At 41.4% G+C, this 15,518-nt stretch overlaps 1 protein-coding gene across 1 annotated transcript; it reads right to left on the bottom strand.

The window, feature by feature from the left end:
- Nucleotides 1-2,180: 2,180 nt before the first annotated feature.
- On the bottom strand, nucleotides 2,181-13,872 carry LOC308697168 (uncharacterized protein). Its single transcript, XM_081376308.1, has 6 exons — nucleotides 13,586-13,872; nucleotides 7,942-7,997; nucleotides 7,361-7,648; nucleotides 3,767-4,012; nucleotides 3,594-3,656; nucleotides 2,181-3,462 (listed from the first exon to the last, which is right to left on the bottom strand). Exons 2-6 carry the CDS (start codon nucleotides 7,994-7,996, stop codon nucleotides 3,320-3,322), a joined length of 795 nt encoding a protein of 264 aa, XP_081232434.1. The 5' UTR covers nucleotide 7,997; nucleotides 13,586-13,872; the 3' UTR covers nucleotides 2,181-3,319.
- Between the last annotated feature and the right edge of the window lie 1,646 nt (nucleotides 13,873-15,518).

Raw genomic sequence — 15,518 nt, 5'->3', positions numbered from 1 at the left:
CAGCAGAACCAGGAGTTTATTATTAACAATTATTATTTAATTGTTTTTAGATCAGGAAATAAAGAGGAGCTAAAAATTGTGCAGACGGAGCTGAGGAAGAAGATCAGGGATGGTAAATGCAGTTATAAGAGGAAAATGGAAGATCAGCTGCAAAGTAACGATGTCAGAGGTGTCTGGAGGAGCCTGAATACCATCTCTGGGTATAAAGTCATCACACCTCTATCTGAGGTGGACCATCTGCCCCTCCCTTTGTCCAGACTCTCCTTACGAGCACATTACCATTGCTGACACTTGGTTCAGAGCCCTTTTACATCTCCAGTACACCTACTCCTCCATTTCCCATCCCCCAGATTACAACTACTCACAGCCCTGGGCACCCAACTACTAAACTGTCTCTTACCGTCAACCAGGTGAGAGGAGAGCTGAGGAGACTGAGGATGAGGAAGGCAGCAGGACCAGATGTTATCAGTCCAGGGCTCCTTCGGTCTTGTGCTGGCCAGCTGTGTGAGACTCTTCAGTACATGTTCAACCTGAGCTTGAGGCTGGGGCAAGTACCACATGTGGAAAACATCATGTCTGGTTCCTGTGCCTGAGATGCCACACCCCAAGGACATGAACAGCTACAGACCGGTGGCTCTGACGTCTCATCTGATGAAAACATTTGAAAGACTCGTTCTAGGATATCTTCGTCCCCTGGTGAACCCATTGATGGACCCGCTTCAGTTTGCCTACCGGCCTGGCATCGGAGTGGATGACGCTCTCATCTACCTTCTCCACAGATCCCTCTCTCATCTGGAAAAAGCTGGAAGCTCTGTGAGGATCATGTTTTATGATTTCTCCAGTGCCTTTAACACCATCCAGCCTGCACTGCTGAGAGACCAGCTGGGGGACGCTGGAGTAGACCTTCACCTCTCAGCCTGGATCCTGGATTACCTCACCAGCAGACCACAGTTCGTGAGGATTAAGGACTGTCAGTCTGACACAGTGGTCTGCAGTACAGGGGTACCTAAAGGAACAGTATTGGCACCATTCCTCTTCACCCTCTACACTGCAGACTTCACCTTCAACACCTCAGACTGCTTCCTCCAGAAGTTCTCTGATGACTCTGCTGTCGTTGGTCTCATCTCTGATGGGGATGACAGAGTGTACAGAAAACTGAATCAGGACTTTGTGGTCTGGTGCAATCTAAACCACCTCCTTATCAATGCAGCAAAGACTAATGAGCTGGTGGTGGACTTCCGCAGGAGTAAGCGTGCTTCCACGGTACCTGTGAATATTCAGGGGATGGACATTGAGATTGTGGACTCCAACAGGTATCTTGGCTTCCAGGTTACCAATAAATTGGACTGTACAGACACTGTTAAGGACCTTTATAAGAAGGGCCAGAAGAGACTGTTCCTGCTCAAGAGACTAAGGTCTTTTGGAGTACAGGGTCCACTCCTGAGGACTTTTTATGACTCTGTGGTGGCGTCAGCTATCTACTCTGGTGTGGTATGCTGGAGTAGCAGCATTACAATGGCAGACAAGAAGAGGATAAACAGACTGATTAAAAAGGCCGGTTCTGTCCTGGGTTGCTCACTCGAGCCAGTTGAGGTGGTGGGAGAGAGGAGGGTGACAGCTAAGCTCTCATCCATGTTGGAGACCTCGTCACACCCCCTTCATGGGACACTAACATCACTGAGCAGCTCCTTTAGTGTCAGACTGATACACCCACGCTGTGTGAAGGAGAGATTCAGAAGATCTTATCTTCCTGCGGCCGTGACACTTTATAATCAGCACTGTTAAGCATTAAACAGAAACCACAACTCAGAGACTGAGTGGAAATCAATGCACAATGTCACTTTGCATCGCTAATATATTCACTTGCACTGTTTTTATATTTGGTAATTTGTTTTATAGGTGTAAATATATATTCTTTTTTATTTTAGTATTGCATAATTTATTTTGAATTTTGATATTGTTAGTATTATGTTAATGTCACTTATTATTTTACTTTATGCTATCTACTTTCTGCTGTAAATGCTGAAATTTCTCACTTGTGAGACAAATAAAGGTTGATCTAATCGAATCTAATCGAATCTAAAAAAAACATTTTTTGAACATAGTAAAAAATAGCCAAAATATTTAATTAATACAAAAATACATACCAAAAAAAAAATACACAAACAAAAATGTTTCTTACAAAAGAGGTTTAATTTATTGCGTTTTTCACAATACTACTCACAGATTTACAAAAAATAATGCAGATTCCCTATTATGCAGACACAAACATCAGTGGAAAGGAAAAAGTCTATAGATGATGATGAAGATGATGATGAAGACACTTAAGGAGAAGCTAAGGCTCTTCCAAAGGCCATATTAAACATACATATTAAACATAAATATTTAAAAACAATATTTTACAATTTATGCATATGTGCATACACACTGTCTTTCACTATATCAGTTCATTCCCACTAAGATGCATTGCATCAAACCACTGTGTGCAGAGATGTATTAAAATCCTCCTGATTTCCCAGCGTTGTTTTTAATATCAATCACATCATGATACATTTATTTATTCAGTTATAAATCATGTTTCTTCCTGGTTTACATGTCACAACCTGAGTTAAAGAGTGAATATAACTTTACATAGATCTCAGTAACTCATGTAATGTTTAAGTGTTCTGGTTAAACTCTCAGACCAGTCCGCATGTGTTTTCTGTTGTTAAAAACTAAAGGAGGAAGTCCATCACTAATGTGAAGTAAGACATGAATCTTACACTGACATTCTGAAGAAGGGAACATCAGTGATAAAAGGAGAGAAGTTTATCTTGATGCCAGATCATTTCAGAGCAAGAGAGGATTCAGTTTACAAAGAGAAGCCCCTTATAATCTCCTGTAGAGATCAGTTAAAGGCAACAGCGGCGAGGAGAAATCTCTCTAAAGATGATTAATATGGGAAAAACACACTTTTCCTTTTGTACAGAGAGTCAGTCAGACAGAAACAAATTAGGGGAAAATCAAACAATTTGCAATATGAGAGGCTCAATAATGTCAGATTCCAAATCAATAAAACAACAATTCTGATATTATTGTAGATGATAAATAATAATTCGATATAGCGCTTTTCTCTGCACTCAAATCGCTTTACACAGAAGGGGGGAATCTCCTCAAACACCACCAATACTAATACCACACTCCTCTACCTGCAGATGTTCAGTACTGACAAAGTCATCTGTAGATCTGTTGATCTGAAGGTGAATTACAACTAACCAGTGCCGTCACTAGATGTTCTGGGCCTCGTTTACAGTTTAATCGTGGCCCTCAGGAGAGATTATTACAGGTCTGGTTCATCTGCATTCTGATCTGGTGGCGGCAAGTAACGTCTATTCAGACGCTGGGATTTCCTGATGACAAAGACAATCACACACACCAGAGCCAGCAGAGCTCCACACACTGACAGTCCAATAATCAAAGACTCTACAGCAGAAAGGAGAAAGGAGGGAAGAGAACACAGTTTTTAAAAATGTTTTTTCTTTTTTTAAACTCACGGCTTAAAGATTTTTTAGCTTAAAAAGTTTAAAGTTCTCAAAGTCTCCTGTTTTACTTACTATGTTGTTCATTATATTTGTTATCCTCTGTCTCCAGTTTTCCCTTTGATCCTGAGCCAGATTCTGTAGAGGAGATTGAAAGGTTACTCACACAGTTTAGCATCAATTTACTGTTCAAATCCTGATATAAAATCAGCTCAAATATTTCTGCTCATCCACTGATCTTCTCTCACCTGTGACTGAGACTGTGATCAAGATTTTATTATTATAATCCAGAACTCTGTATGTTCCAGTGTCAGTGACTGTAAAATTACTAATGGTCAGATTTCCATCTCGATCAGTCAGTCGATCACTGTTGACCCTGTGACCTCTCGTCCAAACCTCTGTCCAGCCTTCACTAGAGTTTCTCTCCACTTTATCGGCGTTGATCAACAGAACATCCAACTTCAGATCCTCTCCTTTCTGCACAGAGATCTCATCTGAGGAGGAACACACACATTCAGCATTAATCATTATTATAATAGTGTCATTTAATCAAGACCATAATCACATATAGGACTGAGGGACCAGATGTAAACATTGGAAAACCCCAATCCACTCTGAATATTAAAGGACAAGTTCAGTATTTTACACGTAAAGCCCTGTTTTCAGATCGTTTCTGATGAAATAGAACGGTTAAGATTGAAATTTGCACACATGCTGATGTCCCGAGAATTTTCGGTTTCTGTGGTAGTTGGATAAAAACTACGATAAAACCTGTTGGAAAGCATCTTTTGCAGCGATTTTTGTGTGAGCATATCAGTGAACACCCCTGACCACTCGGTGAGTTTCACGTCTTTGTAAATGAAAGTTTAATGCGTTTTAGGAAGGATTGTTTCAGTGCACCTATTCAGCCATTTTGGGGGTGGGGGGGGGGGTGCTACCGTCTCAGTTACGTATGTAACCCTCGTTCCCTGAGTAGGGAACGGAGGCGTTACGTCGGATGACAACAAATGGGGTTTCGCTTAGAAAGCCTCTCACCTTCGAGTATACAAAACGAGCCAATGGCAAGAAAATGCCATGGGTCTGCGGAATTTGCATAGCGTAAGTCCGCCCCACCCTGGGGGTATATAAGGAAGTACACTGAAAACATGCAGATATGTCTTCGCTGAGGAGCCGAGACTGAACTCAGGCGTTCCAGCGGAAGTGTCAAAAAGACGTAATGTACATACGTAACCGATACGTTCCCTTTCGTGGTCACTCCCAGTTACGTCGGATGACGACGAATGGGGTCCCCAGTCTAATCACGCCACCTCGGCTGTCTTCCAGTGCCCTGCGTATGTCTGAGCTCCCTGTCGTGAGACTAGCACAGACGAAGGAGTCCTACTTAACACAGGAATACCAAGGTACACTGGGAAGCGTATCTCAGTGGAAATATGCAATCATGACCAACCTGAAGGGGGGGGGGGGTGGACTTGGAATACACATATGAGGCAATTGACATGCCAAAGGCTCTGGGGTCCTGTCCAGGAGCCCGCGGCAGCATGTCCATTGCACATGGCGCCGCAGCCCGTGGTGGAAGCATCTGTTGATACAACATGCCGGGAAACTCGTTCTAAGGACACTCCGGCCCGTAGAAAACTGAGGTTCGTCCACGGGGTGGAGGTCTGACGGCAGGCTGGAGTCACTGGGACTTGGAGCGTGCCGTGTTGCCATGCCCACCTCGGGACTCGATCGCGAAGCCAAGCTGAAGCGGTCTCATATGAAGCAATCCGAGCAGCGTTACTGCAGCTGCAGATGCCATATACCGACCAAGTCGATCTCCATACCGAGAAAAGAGATCCTCTGCACGGGGCAGAGTTTGCTCTTCTCTCAGTTGACCCGAAGGCCCAGACGAGCTAGGTGCCAGAGCACTAGGTCCCTGTTTACGCAAACCTGGTCTCGAGAGTGAGCTAGGATCAGCCAGTCGTCGAGATAGTTCAGAATGCGAACCCCGTGTTCCCGGAGGGGAACAAGGGCTGCCTCGATGACTTTCGTGAAGACGCGAAGAGACAGGGCTAGCCCGAATGGGAGAACCGCGTACTGGTATGCCTGCCAATCGAAAGCAAACCGAAGAAACGGTCTGTGTCGAGGTAAAATGGAAACATGGAAGTAGGCGTTCTTCAGGTCGATCGCTGCATACCAATCCTGCTGCCGCACACACTGGAGGATGTGTTTGGCCGTGAGCATCTTGAACGGCAGCCTGTAAAGGGAGCGGTTCATGACGTGCAGGTCGAGGATTGGCCGTAACCCACCGGATTCTTTCGGTACAATGAAGTAGGGGCTGTAGAAGCCGGACTTCATTTCGGCTGGAGGGACAGACTCGATCGCACCCTTCGCCAGTAAGGTGGTGACCTCCGCTCTCATGACAGGGGCATTGCCACCGACCAAAGTGAAGTGGACTCCCCTGAAGCGGGGAGGAGACCGTGCGAACTGAATCGCGTAGCCGAGCCTGATGGTTCTTGCGACCCAGCAGGACAGCCTGGGACCCTCGCAAGCCGGAGGCGTCCTGATGCACGTCCGGGAGAAAGGCACTGGGAGTGAGTGCTGTAGAGCAACACGCGCCCAGGAACCAATCATAAGCCTACAGCGCTCGGGGGGAGGGCGGCGCCACTCCAACCGATGCTTTCAGCTGCCAGGGAAAGCATGGCCATCAGCTCTGGATCTGACTCAACTAACGCTGACACTCCTGAGAGAGGCAACGCAGTCGAATCCTTATTTCCAGAGGAATCAAGCCCGCCTTGTGATGCTGTGAGTGACATGACACCATCTGCTGAAGCCCCGAATGAAAACACTGGTTCCCCGAGAGTAACCAGGCACACACGGAAGCCCCACGGTTTGCGATGTGGAGGGGGGCGTGGCCCAAGGAAAGCTCGTCGGAATCATGCCACACCGTAACCCTCAGATCACCCTGGCCACCAGCCAAAGTATCCCCTCTCGAGGAAGAGATAGATTGGGGTGTGGCAGAGGGGACTCTCACACAAGGATCATTGAGTCTCGATCTATAAACATCGCGATGGTCATGTTCCCACAATGAAAACATGACTCATCCACGAGCGATGTCGAGCGTGATTAAGCCCAACACGCGAAACAGCGCTTGTGACCGTTAGGCAGATGCGCACACACATCCAGTAAATACATGGGCGAGCCGTCTTGAAAAAGACGTGCCGCGTGCAGCTCTTTTAGAAAGAGGAAAAAGCTCAACAGAGTGCTGAAGCGCCCAGGGAGAAACACACACACTGTCGGCAGATCACTGCACAAAACAGCAGCAGGAATGCGATCTCGCTGGAATGTGCCATCACTCCAACACACTGAAGAGCCGCTAGTCTCGTAGAGTGAAGATGATTCAGAATGGCTTGCAGGAGTGAAGAAAACTCTTGGCTCCAAAGCGAAAACATATCTGCATGTTTTCAGTGTACTTCCTTATATACCCATGAGGTGGGGCGGACTTACGCTATGCAAATTCCGCAGACCCATGGCATTTTATTGCCATTGGCTCGTTTTGTATACTCGAAGGTGAGAGGCTTTCTAAGCGAAACCCCATTCGTTGTCATCCGACGTAACTCGGAGTGACCACGAAAGGGAACCGAAAATTCTCGGGACATCAGCATGTGTGCAAATTTCAATCTTAACCGTTCTATTTCATCAGAAACGATCTGAAAACAGGGCGTTAAGTGTAAAATTCCGAACTTGTCCTTTAAGCTTGTCCGCTTCAGTGTTTCTGCTGTTTCTAGTCCTGCACACAATACCAGCACTATTAGAGGAGATCCAGAAACACATGATGATGGTTTGATCAGTTTTGACTTTACCATGAATATGAAGATGATACTCCAGGATTAGTTGCTCCACTTCTGTCTGATCATTATTGTAATAAACATGTATAAAGTGTTTCCCAGCGTCACTGTAGATCAGATCCTTGATGACGACGTCACATGATCCTTCTTTAAACACTCGACCACTGCAGTTTCTCTTCTCACACACACGGATGATTTTAGACAGACTGATTAATCTGATCTCCACAATCTCTCTGTCCTCAGATCCACATGATAGAGTGACGTTTCCTCCCTTTATTCCTGACACAGCTTTAGTGGAGGATCCTGCAAATACACACAGCAATATTCACTCAATACACACTAGCAATACTGGAAAATAAATGTCTTAAATCAGTATGATCTTAAATATTCTAGTGGAGTTATTTTAGTGACCTGGATTAAAATAAATAAATGAAGACAACAAGTAGCCAACAATATTAGAAGTGCCACATTACACAAGTTTCAGATGTTGATGACAGTATAAACCTAGAGATGAGCTGAGAGACACAACAGAAAAACAATCCACTAGAATAACTTTAGCTTGAACTAAAAAACTAAATTAAATAAATGACACTGACCGCTATAACTGATGAAGCACAGCAGAAGAAGAAGAAGGAGAAGAAGGAGATTCATCCTGAGGAGAAAACAGAAGGTGTGTTATGTGACAGATACACACATTATACACTCACTTTCACTTTATTTGAAAGATATTGATCCACATGTGGATCTTACATCATTAAAAAATGTTTTTATATTAGTTTCTCCCATCATAGGAAGCACAATGGACGTACGTGTGTGTGTGTGTGTGTGTGTGTGTGTGTGTGTGTGTGTGTGTGAGAGAGAGAATCATGCGGATTCATTGAATTTGTCCTCAGCAGTGAAACATACAAGTGTCTATGGTTTGTACCTGATCTCTGATCAGTTTTATTCATCTGTAGACGGTGTAATTAGACATTAGTATAATTAAAAGGAATAATAGTAGTTAATAGTCTCTTATTGGCCTGTTTATCTGAGCCATGGAACAAACAAAACAAGCCCTGAACATTAATAGAAGAACACATATTATACAGACACTTGATATTTAATCTTATTAGATGATAAGTTAATGGCAGTTGATATTTTACTATGTTATCTGTTTTTAAAAGGTGTTTTCCGTTTAATTTTTTCTTAGCACTGAAAATACACAGAGGAACATGTCATGAGGCAGAGACACAGATCTGAAGGGAGCATCTGCAAAGTGCAAATATTCAATAACTTCACTCTACTTCACTGTATTGTTGCCAAATTCAGTTCACACATCACTGCTGTCCTGCTGGTTATCGCTTACAAAGCGAGGTAAAGTTAGTTTTAGGTTCGATATTCGCCAGACATTAGTTTTTCCATGCCACTGCTCTATAGAGTCGGTAGTCTTACTTATATATCAATACCAATATTACTTTTAACAGTAGTCAATCAAGTTATGTCGACATGAAATATTCGTTAAAAATAACCTTACATGCATTATAGCTGCATATTTATACCTGAGAGTGCTTTAATGCGCTGTTACGGCTCATAATGCTTGAGGGAACGTCTGCCAATTACACCAACTGCGTTAAAACTTATAATTTTTACATTTTGCCAATATCTCCCTTACTGTACAGTACTGTAAACTCGCGCTAAATAAGCCCAAAGTCCGGCATCTGACCAGCGCTGAAGGTCTTCTACGTGTTACTGTCCTTTTCTCGAGGCAAAGTATTTTTTGATTAAATGCAATACATTTGAATATGTATTTACTCGTTATTTTATCTGACTCCATAAATGAAAAGGTTTTAATGATATCTGTAGATCATTAATTATGAGCGCATGTTTGACTATTCCGTTTAACTGTTTAATGAAAATAATGTCAAAGTCAGTTAGAATAATCAAATGTAACAATTTATTATGTCAGGTAAATGTATCATGACAATTTAATGATCAATTCAAAGATAATAGATACAAAACATCAAATCCTCTGGAATAAAGAAAAAGATGCAACCCGACATTAAGAAATACATGGTGCTGAGAGATCTCCCTCTCCGCCTCACTGGCCATCTGAGGTACAGAAAGGCCCCGATCTCCCTGCTGCATTTCATTATATAGACAGAACCTCTTTCACATGGAAACATGCTAACAAAAGAAATTTGCATTCAGAGGTCGCACCTTTTGGGAGTGTGTGACCATTTGCCTGGAGACCTTCCTATGTAAGTCAGTTATCTCTAAACTCTTAAAAACCTTATTACCTTTTGTTTTACTTATTTGTAAATTAGACATTTGTACCAGTCGCACTGAGACATTTAAAATGATACCAAACATGAAAAATACTCTGTGATAATCATTCACATTAAACCATACATTTTCTTGGGTGATTTCAGGTGATCATCTGAGCATGAGAGAGAGGGGGTGAAGGGAGAGGGACAGAGATGTAGATTAGGACATCCCTTTTGTCCTCTCAGGGTCTGGTCACCCCCGAAACAGACTGTCCGGAATTTCCTAATTTATCAGTTCTTACAGTACATAAATATTTTAATGAAAATATATACTTTAATTCGAATAGAATACTTTAATTCACCTAAAGTGTTTACCATGTTCCAAAGGTTGTTGTGTTTATTAGTGACCAGACTGACTTACTACAGGTGAGATTTTGCCAATATCTGCCTTGCTGTAAATACAGTGAACACTTTAGAAAGTGAAAAGATAGGCAGATATGCGCTTTCTGGATTAGTGGGAGTGGCTTGCGGAGCTGTGCAATGTGGTGCATTGTGGGAGTTGTTGTCTTTCATACAAATGCACCCTAATGTTACTTTCTGTCTTTTTTCGGTCAAGAAGGGACCAAATTCGATATTTATTTTACATTTCGACTACATATATGACCCACTTTCAATAAAGATCAATGTTGCCATGGGTAAAATGCTCCTTTAAGTTTCATTTTTCAAAAAGATTGTGAGCTAGACTTTCACCTGTAGTAAGTCAGTATCACTAGGGAATTACTACAACCTTTGAAACATGAAAAAACACTTTAGGTGAATTATAGTAATATTTTCATATCAATATTTGTGTACTGTACGTACAGTAAGGGAGGTATTTGTGAACATTTTACCTGTAGTATGTCAGTCTGGTCACTAGGGAATTACTACAACATTTGAAACAAAAACAAAAAAACACTAAGTGAATTACAGTAAGATTTTTGTGTCAATATTCGTGTAGTGTACTTACAGTAAACAAGGTATTCAAATTTAGGACAGCAGTGATGTTTGAACAGAATTTCCACTATGGTTTTTCGGACACCACTACAAATGGCTGTCCCCTCAAATAGTTGTTGGCAGGGCAGCCCTACCTTTAAGTAGCCTAACATTTTTATTATTATTATTATTATTATGCAAGTGTTTTTGCAGTTGTATGCAATGCATTATAGTTTTATTTAGTGTCCTGACTGGTTTTTTTAATTTACTTTTTATTGCATTACAATATAAATCAGTACAATGGAAATAAAACAGAACAATGATCATGAACATGAACATGTGGGGATACAGAGAAAATGAAAGTAAATAATAACAGTAAATAAAATATTTTTACAATTTATATAAAACTTGTTATATAATACAGGATGTTTTCGAAGCTTTTTTATTGTAGGGGATTTTTTGAAGTGAAGACAATATTAACTGTAAATCATAAGCAAAAATTTTGCAACAAGGTTTGAATTTAAGGTATCTTGCTTTGTGAATATGGTATTTACCCATCATACAGAAGACTGTAGTGATGGGAGAAACGAAGCTTTTCAAAGCTTCGAATCAATTGAACCAATTTGTTCGCAATATGATTCGCTATTTGGAAACGCAATACGCTGGCGACTCCTGCTGGTCACACAGTGCAACTGCAACAAACAGACCAAACATGCAGAAAAATACCTTTTACAGACACACAGCAAAGTAAAATATCAAATAAAATATCAAATGATTAGCTTATCATCTAATAAGATTAAATATCAAGTGTCTGTATAATGTGTGTTCTTTTATGAATGTTCAGGGCTTGTTTTGTTTGTTCCATTGCTCAGATCAACAGGTCTATCCAGCACGCTGGATAAACCCCACTCTGCTGGTCAAACAGTGTAAAATAACAAACTCAGACCAAATATGCAGAAAAACACAACGTGTCTGAAAACTGAGAAGAAAGATTTGTGTATAAAGCGGCGTCGAGCATTCGCGAGGATGCAGTGGAGGCTAAACGCACGTAAACGCCGTTTGCGCACCTCCCAAAATTCGGAAATAGCGTTTATCCACATTTTAAATTAAGCATGTAGTTTCATATTGTTCATTATTAGTTTCATAGGTTGTTAAACCTCTTTCATATTGCGCTGCATTACTGTCCGTGTTGACCAGTCTCTTGCGGTGTTGCCAGCAGGAAGCAACAACTGCATCAAGATTCATCAGTCACAAGCCCAAACTAGCCTACATGCCTACAAAAGTGAGATTGTGTTGAGTGCAGTGCTTATGGTGGGGGGAGACTAAAGGCCAATTTATACTTCTGCGTCGGACCTGCGCCGGAGCCTCTACGCTGTAGGCAACGCGTTGGTTTTCATTTATACTTCTGCGTCGTTGTCCGCGTTCACGCGCGCAGAGGGAGCATGTGAAACCCGAAGGAGCGTTCCTAGCAGACCAATCACAGCGCTTGCGTCCGCGTAGAATTGACGCGTTGTTACATTTTTGGAGAGGTGCACGTCAGGGTACGCCGAAGGGTACGCGCGCTACACACAGCCTACGACGTAGCTACGGCGTAAGTTCGACGCAGAAGTATAAATTGGGCTTAACGTTACTACAACTACAACTGCTTCTACTACTCCTGACAACACCCACAAGGAAGCGCGAGTTAATCGAAACCCCTTTTATCCGGAAGCGACACTCACAACACACACAAACGAGGCCTCGTTTGCTATCCTGTCTATGCTCGTTTGTCATTAGTCACGTGATTTCACGTAAACAAACACAAGCCTCGAATCGCGGCTTCATCTGGCACGCCCATTTTTTCTCCACACAAGCTCCGACTGCTCGGTACAAATGTTACATCAGCTGCCTGTGGATACTTCCTCTTTCTGAGCTACGAGACAGACAAAACTAAACACATCTCTTCATCTGATTCAAGAAGCTAATAAATGCAGGATTCAAGTATATCTGGTTTGTGTGTGTGATTTCTGTTCGATTTTGGTTATTTTATTATAGGAACAAAGGATGTTTACAGTAACTTATGCATGCTTGTAAAGATAGCCACTAGCTTCATATAAAATGCTAAATATAACATATTTCAAAATCTTTTTTTGACTTAAAACAATTTTAAACCGCGACCGGAATATGATACAAATACTCGATGGTGTTTTAAAGTGAGCTTTAAGTAAAAGTGTAATATTAATAAATTATATTGTGTCATGTAGCTTGAGGCTACCTGTTGAGCTAATGCACCTAACGTTAAAGCAGGAGCTTCCTATTCCATACAATCATTTTTTTTTTAAGAATTTTCAAGAACAGTTATTTTTTTGTTGGTTTATTTATTTTTATTTTTTTGTTGGTTTTCTAACAAGACTTAAGATAATAGATGGATTACTCTTGTATAGTGGAATGACAGAGATTTAGATGGTCATTAGATGATTTAGATGGTCAAGCAAAGAATACAGGCTATAATGGCCTATCATTTCTCTATAATTAATCGAGAAAACATTCAACAGATTAATCGACTATGAAAATAATCCCAAATCCCTAATCATTATGTACAAGTGCATTGCATTGGAAACCCTGGATATAATCCTCCCTCTCTATCTCTCTTAAACATTTTTGTTCTCTCTGTTTTGTCATTTAGTAAACTTTATAGATTTCAACCGTTTTATTCCTTCTTGAGTCTCTTTAATAAGAACTTAGATTAATGTATGAATTTATATTTAATAAATAAAAAACAACATGTTTTAGAGGTTAATTTCCCAGCTACTAACCAATCGGAGGAGTAATCATGCTAAAACATACAATTATATTAATAACCCCACTATAAAACGTAAACCATAAAAATAATTGTCTTAATATATCCACTGAAAAAATTCTGCATACTTTCTTTGACTCTCCTTCACATCAGCAGGTCGAGTTTCCCACAAACAGACAAAACTATTGGGGTATAAGAACACAAACACACACAAGCTATCGTTATATTTAAAGTATAAAAACTTACTTGGTAAAAGTTGGCTGAACTCTTTACCGATTTCCTCTCGCAGTCAGCTCAGTGTGTTTGACTGAACTCCCTCTCGCAGTCAGCTCAGTGTGTTTGACTGAACTCCCTCTCGCAGTCAGCTCAGTGTGTTTGACTGAACTCCCTCTCGCAGTCAGCTCAGTGTGTTTGACTGAACTCCCTCTCGCAGTCAGCTCAGTGTGTTTGACTGAACTCCTTCTCGCAGTCAGCTCAGTGTGTTTGTGACTGACTGAATTCCTTACCGTTTCCTCTCGCAGTCAGCTCAGTGTGTTTGACTGAACTCCTTCTCGCAGTCAGCTCAGACTCTGACAGACTGACTGACTGACAAACACATTTGTTTCACTATATTAGTAAGCATTGCAGACTTCCACTTTTTTTATCAAGTTCATAATTCATAATATGACCTAGACCAAGCCCCAGCCCTAAACACAACCCTTACAGAAACACTAGACTTAAACACTTGCAAAACACTAGACTTAAAAATGTCAACACTAGAAACATGATTTGTCAGATTTATACATCTTTTTAAATAGCAAGCACATATAAAATAGCCTGTTGTCATGATGTAAGTGCCCATCACAAAGTGTACACACACACACACACATTTTTTATACTGTACAAACTGTGTAAAAATAGTCTACACTAACCCTACTCATCACAGAAAACTTTTTGCATTTTTACATTTTCAAAAAACACCACTTAGAAAATGTATACGCTGTTTTCCTCCTGTGGATCAAAAAATCCTTGTCCCCATAAGTATTATTGCAATAATTGTGGGGCATTTTACACCCACAAGGGTTTACCAGGACATACAGAGAGAGACAGAAAGACAGAGACACACAGCAGAGACAGCAGAGAGTAGCCAGTTCAGCAATGAGGTTTCTTTACAAAGATAAATTAAGAAATTATATTTACTTAATTATTCAGTAAATCGATATGTTATTACAAATATTATTGTTACTTGTTCATCATAGTGTCAGTGTTTTATTTGCTGACTTTAGCTCGCTTCTTATCATGAAGAACAATATAGTGACGAAACGCGTTTGTCCGCTCAGGGCCACTGTAGAAACATGTCGATGTGTGTGTAGGGGGGTAATCCAGCATCCAGAAAGCGTACCACCGCCGGGCGCCGCCATTGATTAGCAGACCTTCACCTGCTGTTAGCATTCCACTGACTCCCATTCATTTTGGCGTCACTTTGACAGCGAAAAACTTTACATCTGAGGCGTTTAAAGACTCCATTTGTCCATTATTTATTACTAAAGAAACACGAAAATGTATAAAATGCTCCATTACCTTGTATCTTACGTTATGGCCCTGTAGAAGCAGTTTTTGTAAAAATAGGCTAACGATTGCGTCATACCCACGCGACTGTCTGTCGCACACTAGAGAGATTACCGTATGGAAAGGAGGAGAAGCTCGCGGGCAATCGGGGGGACGTGGAGGCAAAGTGACAAAATTATTAATCAGAATACCTAGCAAAAGTTTCTCCTGCTCCAGCTCATGGACAGCTCCTACTCACACTCAGAAGACAGACGGGTTGCTCACGTCACATCCACGTCGTCAAGCTCAGTTTGAGTCTGCACAGTACGCTCGACCATCAGGAAGAGAGAGCTTCTAACTGACTTCACTTTTCTCTGTTGAATCCTATGGGGTGGCTGTGTCCAGTTTATATACTGTCTATGGGTGTGTGTAGAGAGAAATGCTCATTCTGAGGTGATAAACACACAACGGTTCATTATGTAAGGTCTTTATACTGAAAACATAGTTATGTTTATGATATTGCATTTCTGTCAACAGATCCTCCTAAATATTACACAATGCACCTTTAACTACAGAAATATGTTTGTTTTTTTTAAAAGTTATAGCGCCACCTAGGCCTAATCTCCTTAAACGTTTGCATGCTTGTTTAAAA

The sequence above is a fragment of the Scardinius erythrophthalmus genome (assembly GCF_964197995.2).
Source record: "Scardinius erythrophthalmus genome assembly, chromosome: 10".
NCBI classification, from domain to species: domain Eukaryota; kingdom Metazoa; phylum Chordata; class Actinopteri; order Cypriniformes; family Leuciscidae; genus Scardinius; species Scardinius erythrophthalmus.
The sequence above is the reverse complement of the archived record's forward strand: the minus strand, read 5'-3'. Positions and strand labels throughout refer to the sequence as shown.

Coding starts and splice junctions, on each gene's coding strand:
- LOC308697168 (XM_081376308.1), bottom strand. CDS start 7,996: ATGAATCTCCTTCTTCTCCTTCTTCTTCTTCTGCTGTGCTTCATCAGT. Junction 4,013..7,360: donor GTATCATCTTCATATTCATG/GTAAAGTCAAAA, acceptor GTTCCTCCTCAG/ATGAGATCTCTGTGCAGAAA. Junction 3,463..3,593: donor CAAATATAATGAACAACATA/GTAAGTAAAACA, acceptor TTTCTGCTGTAG/AGTCTTTGATTATTGGACTG.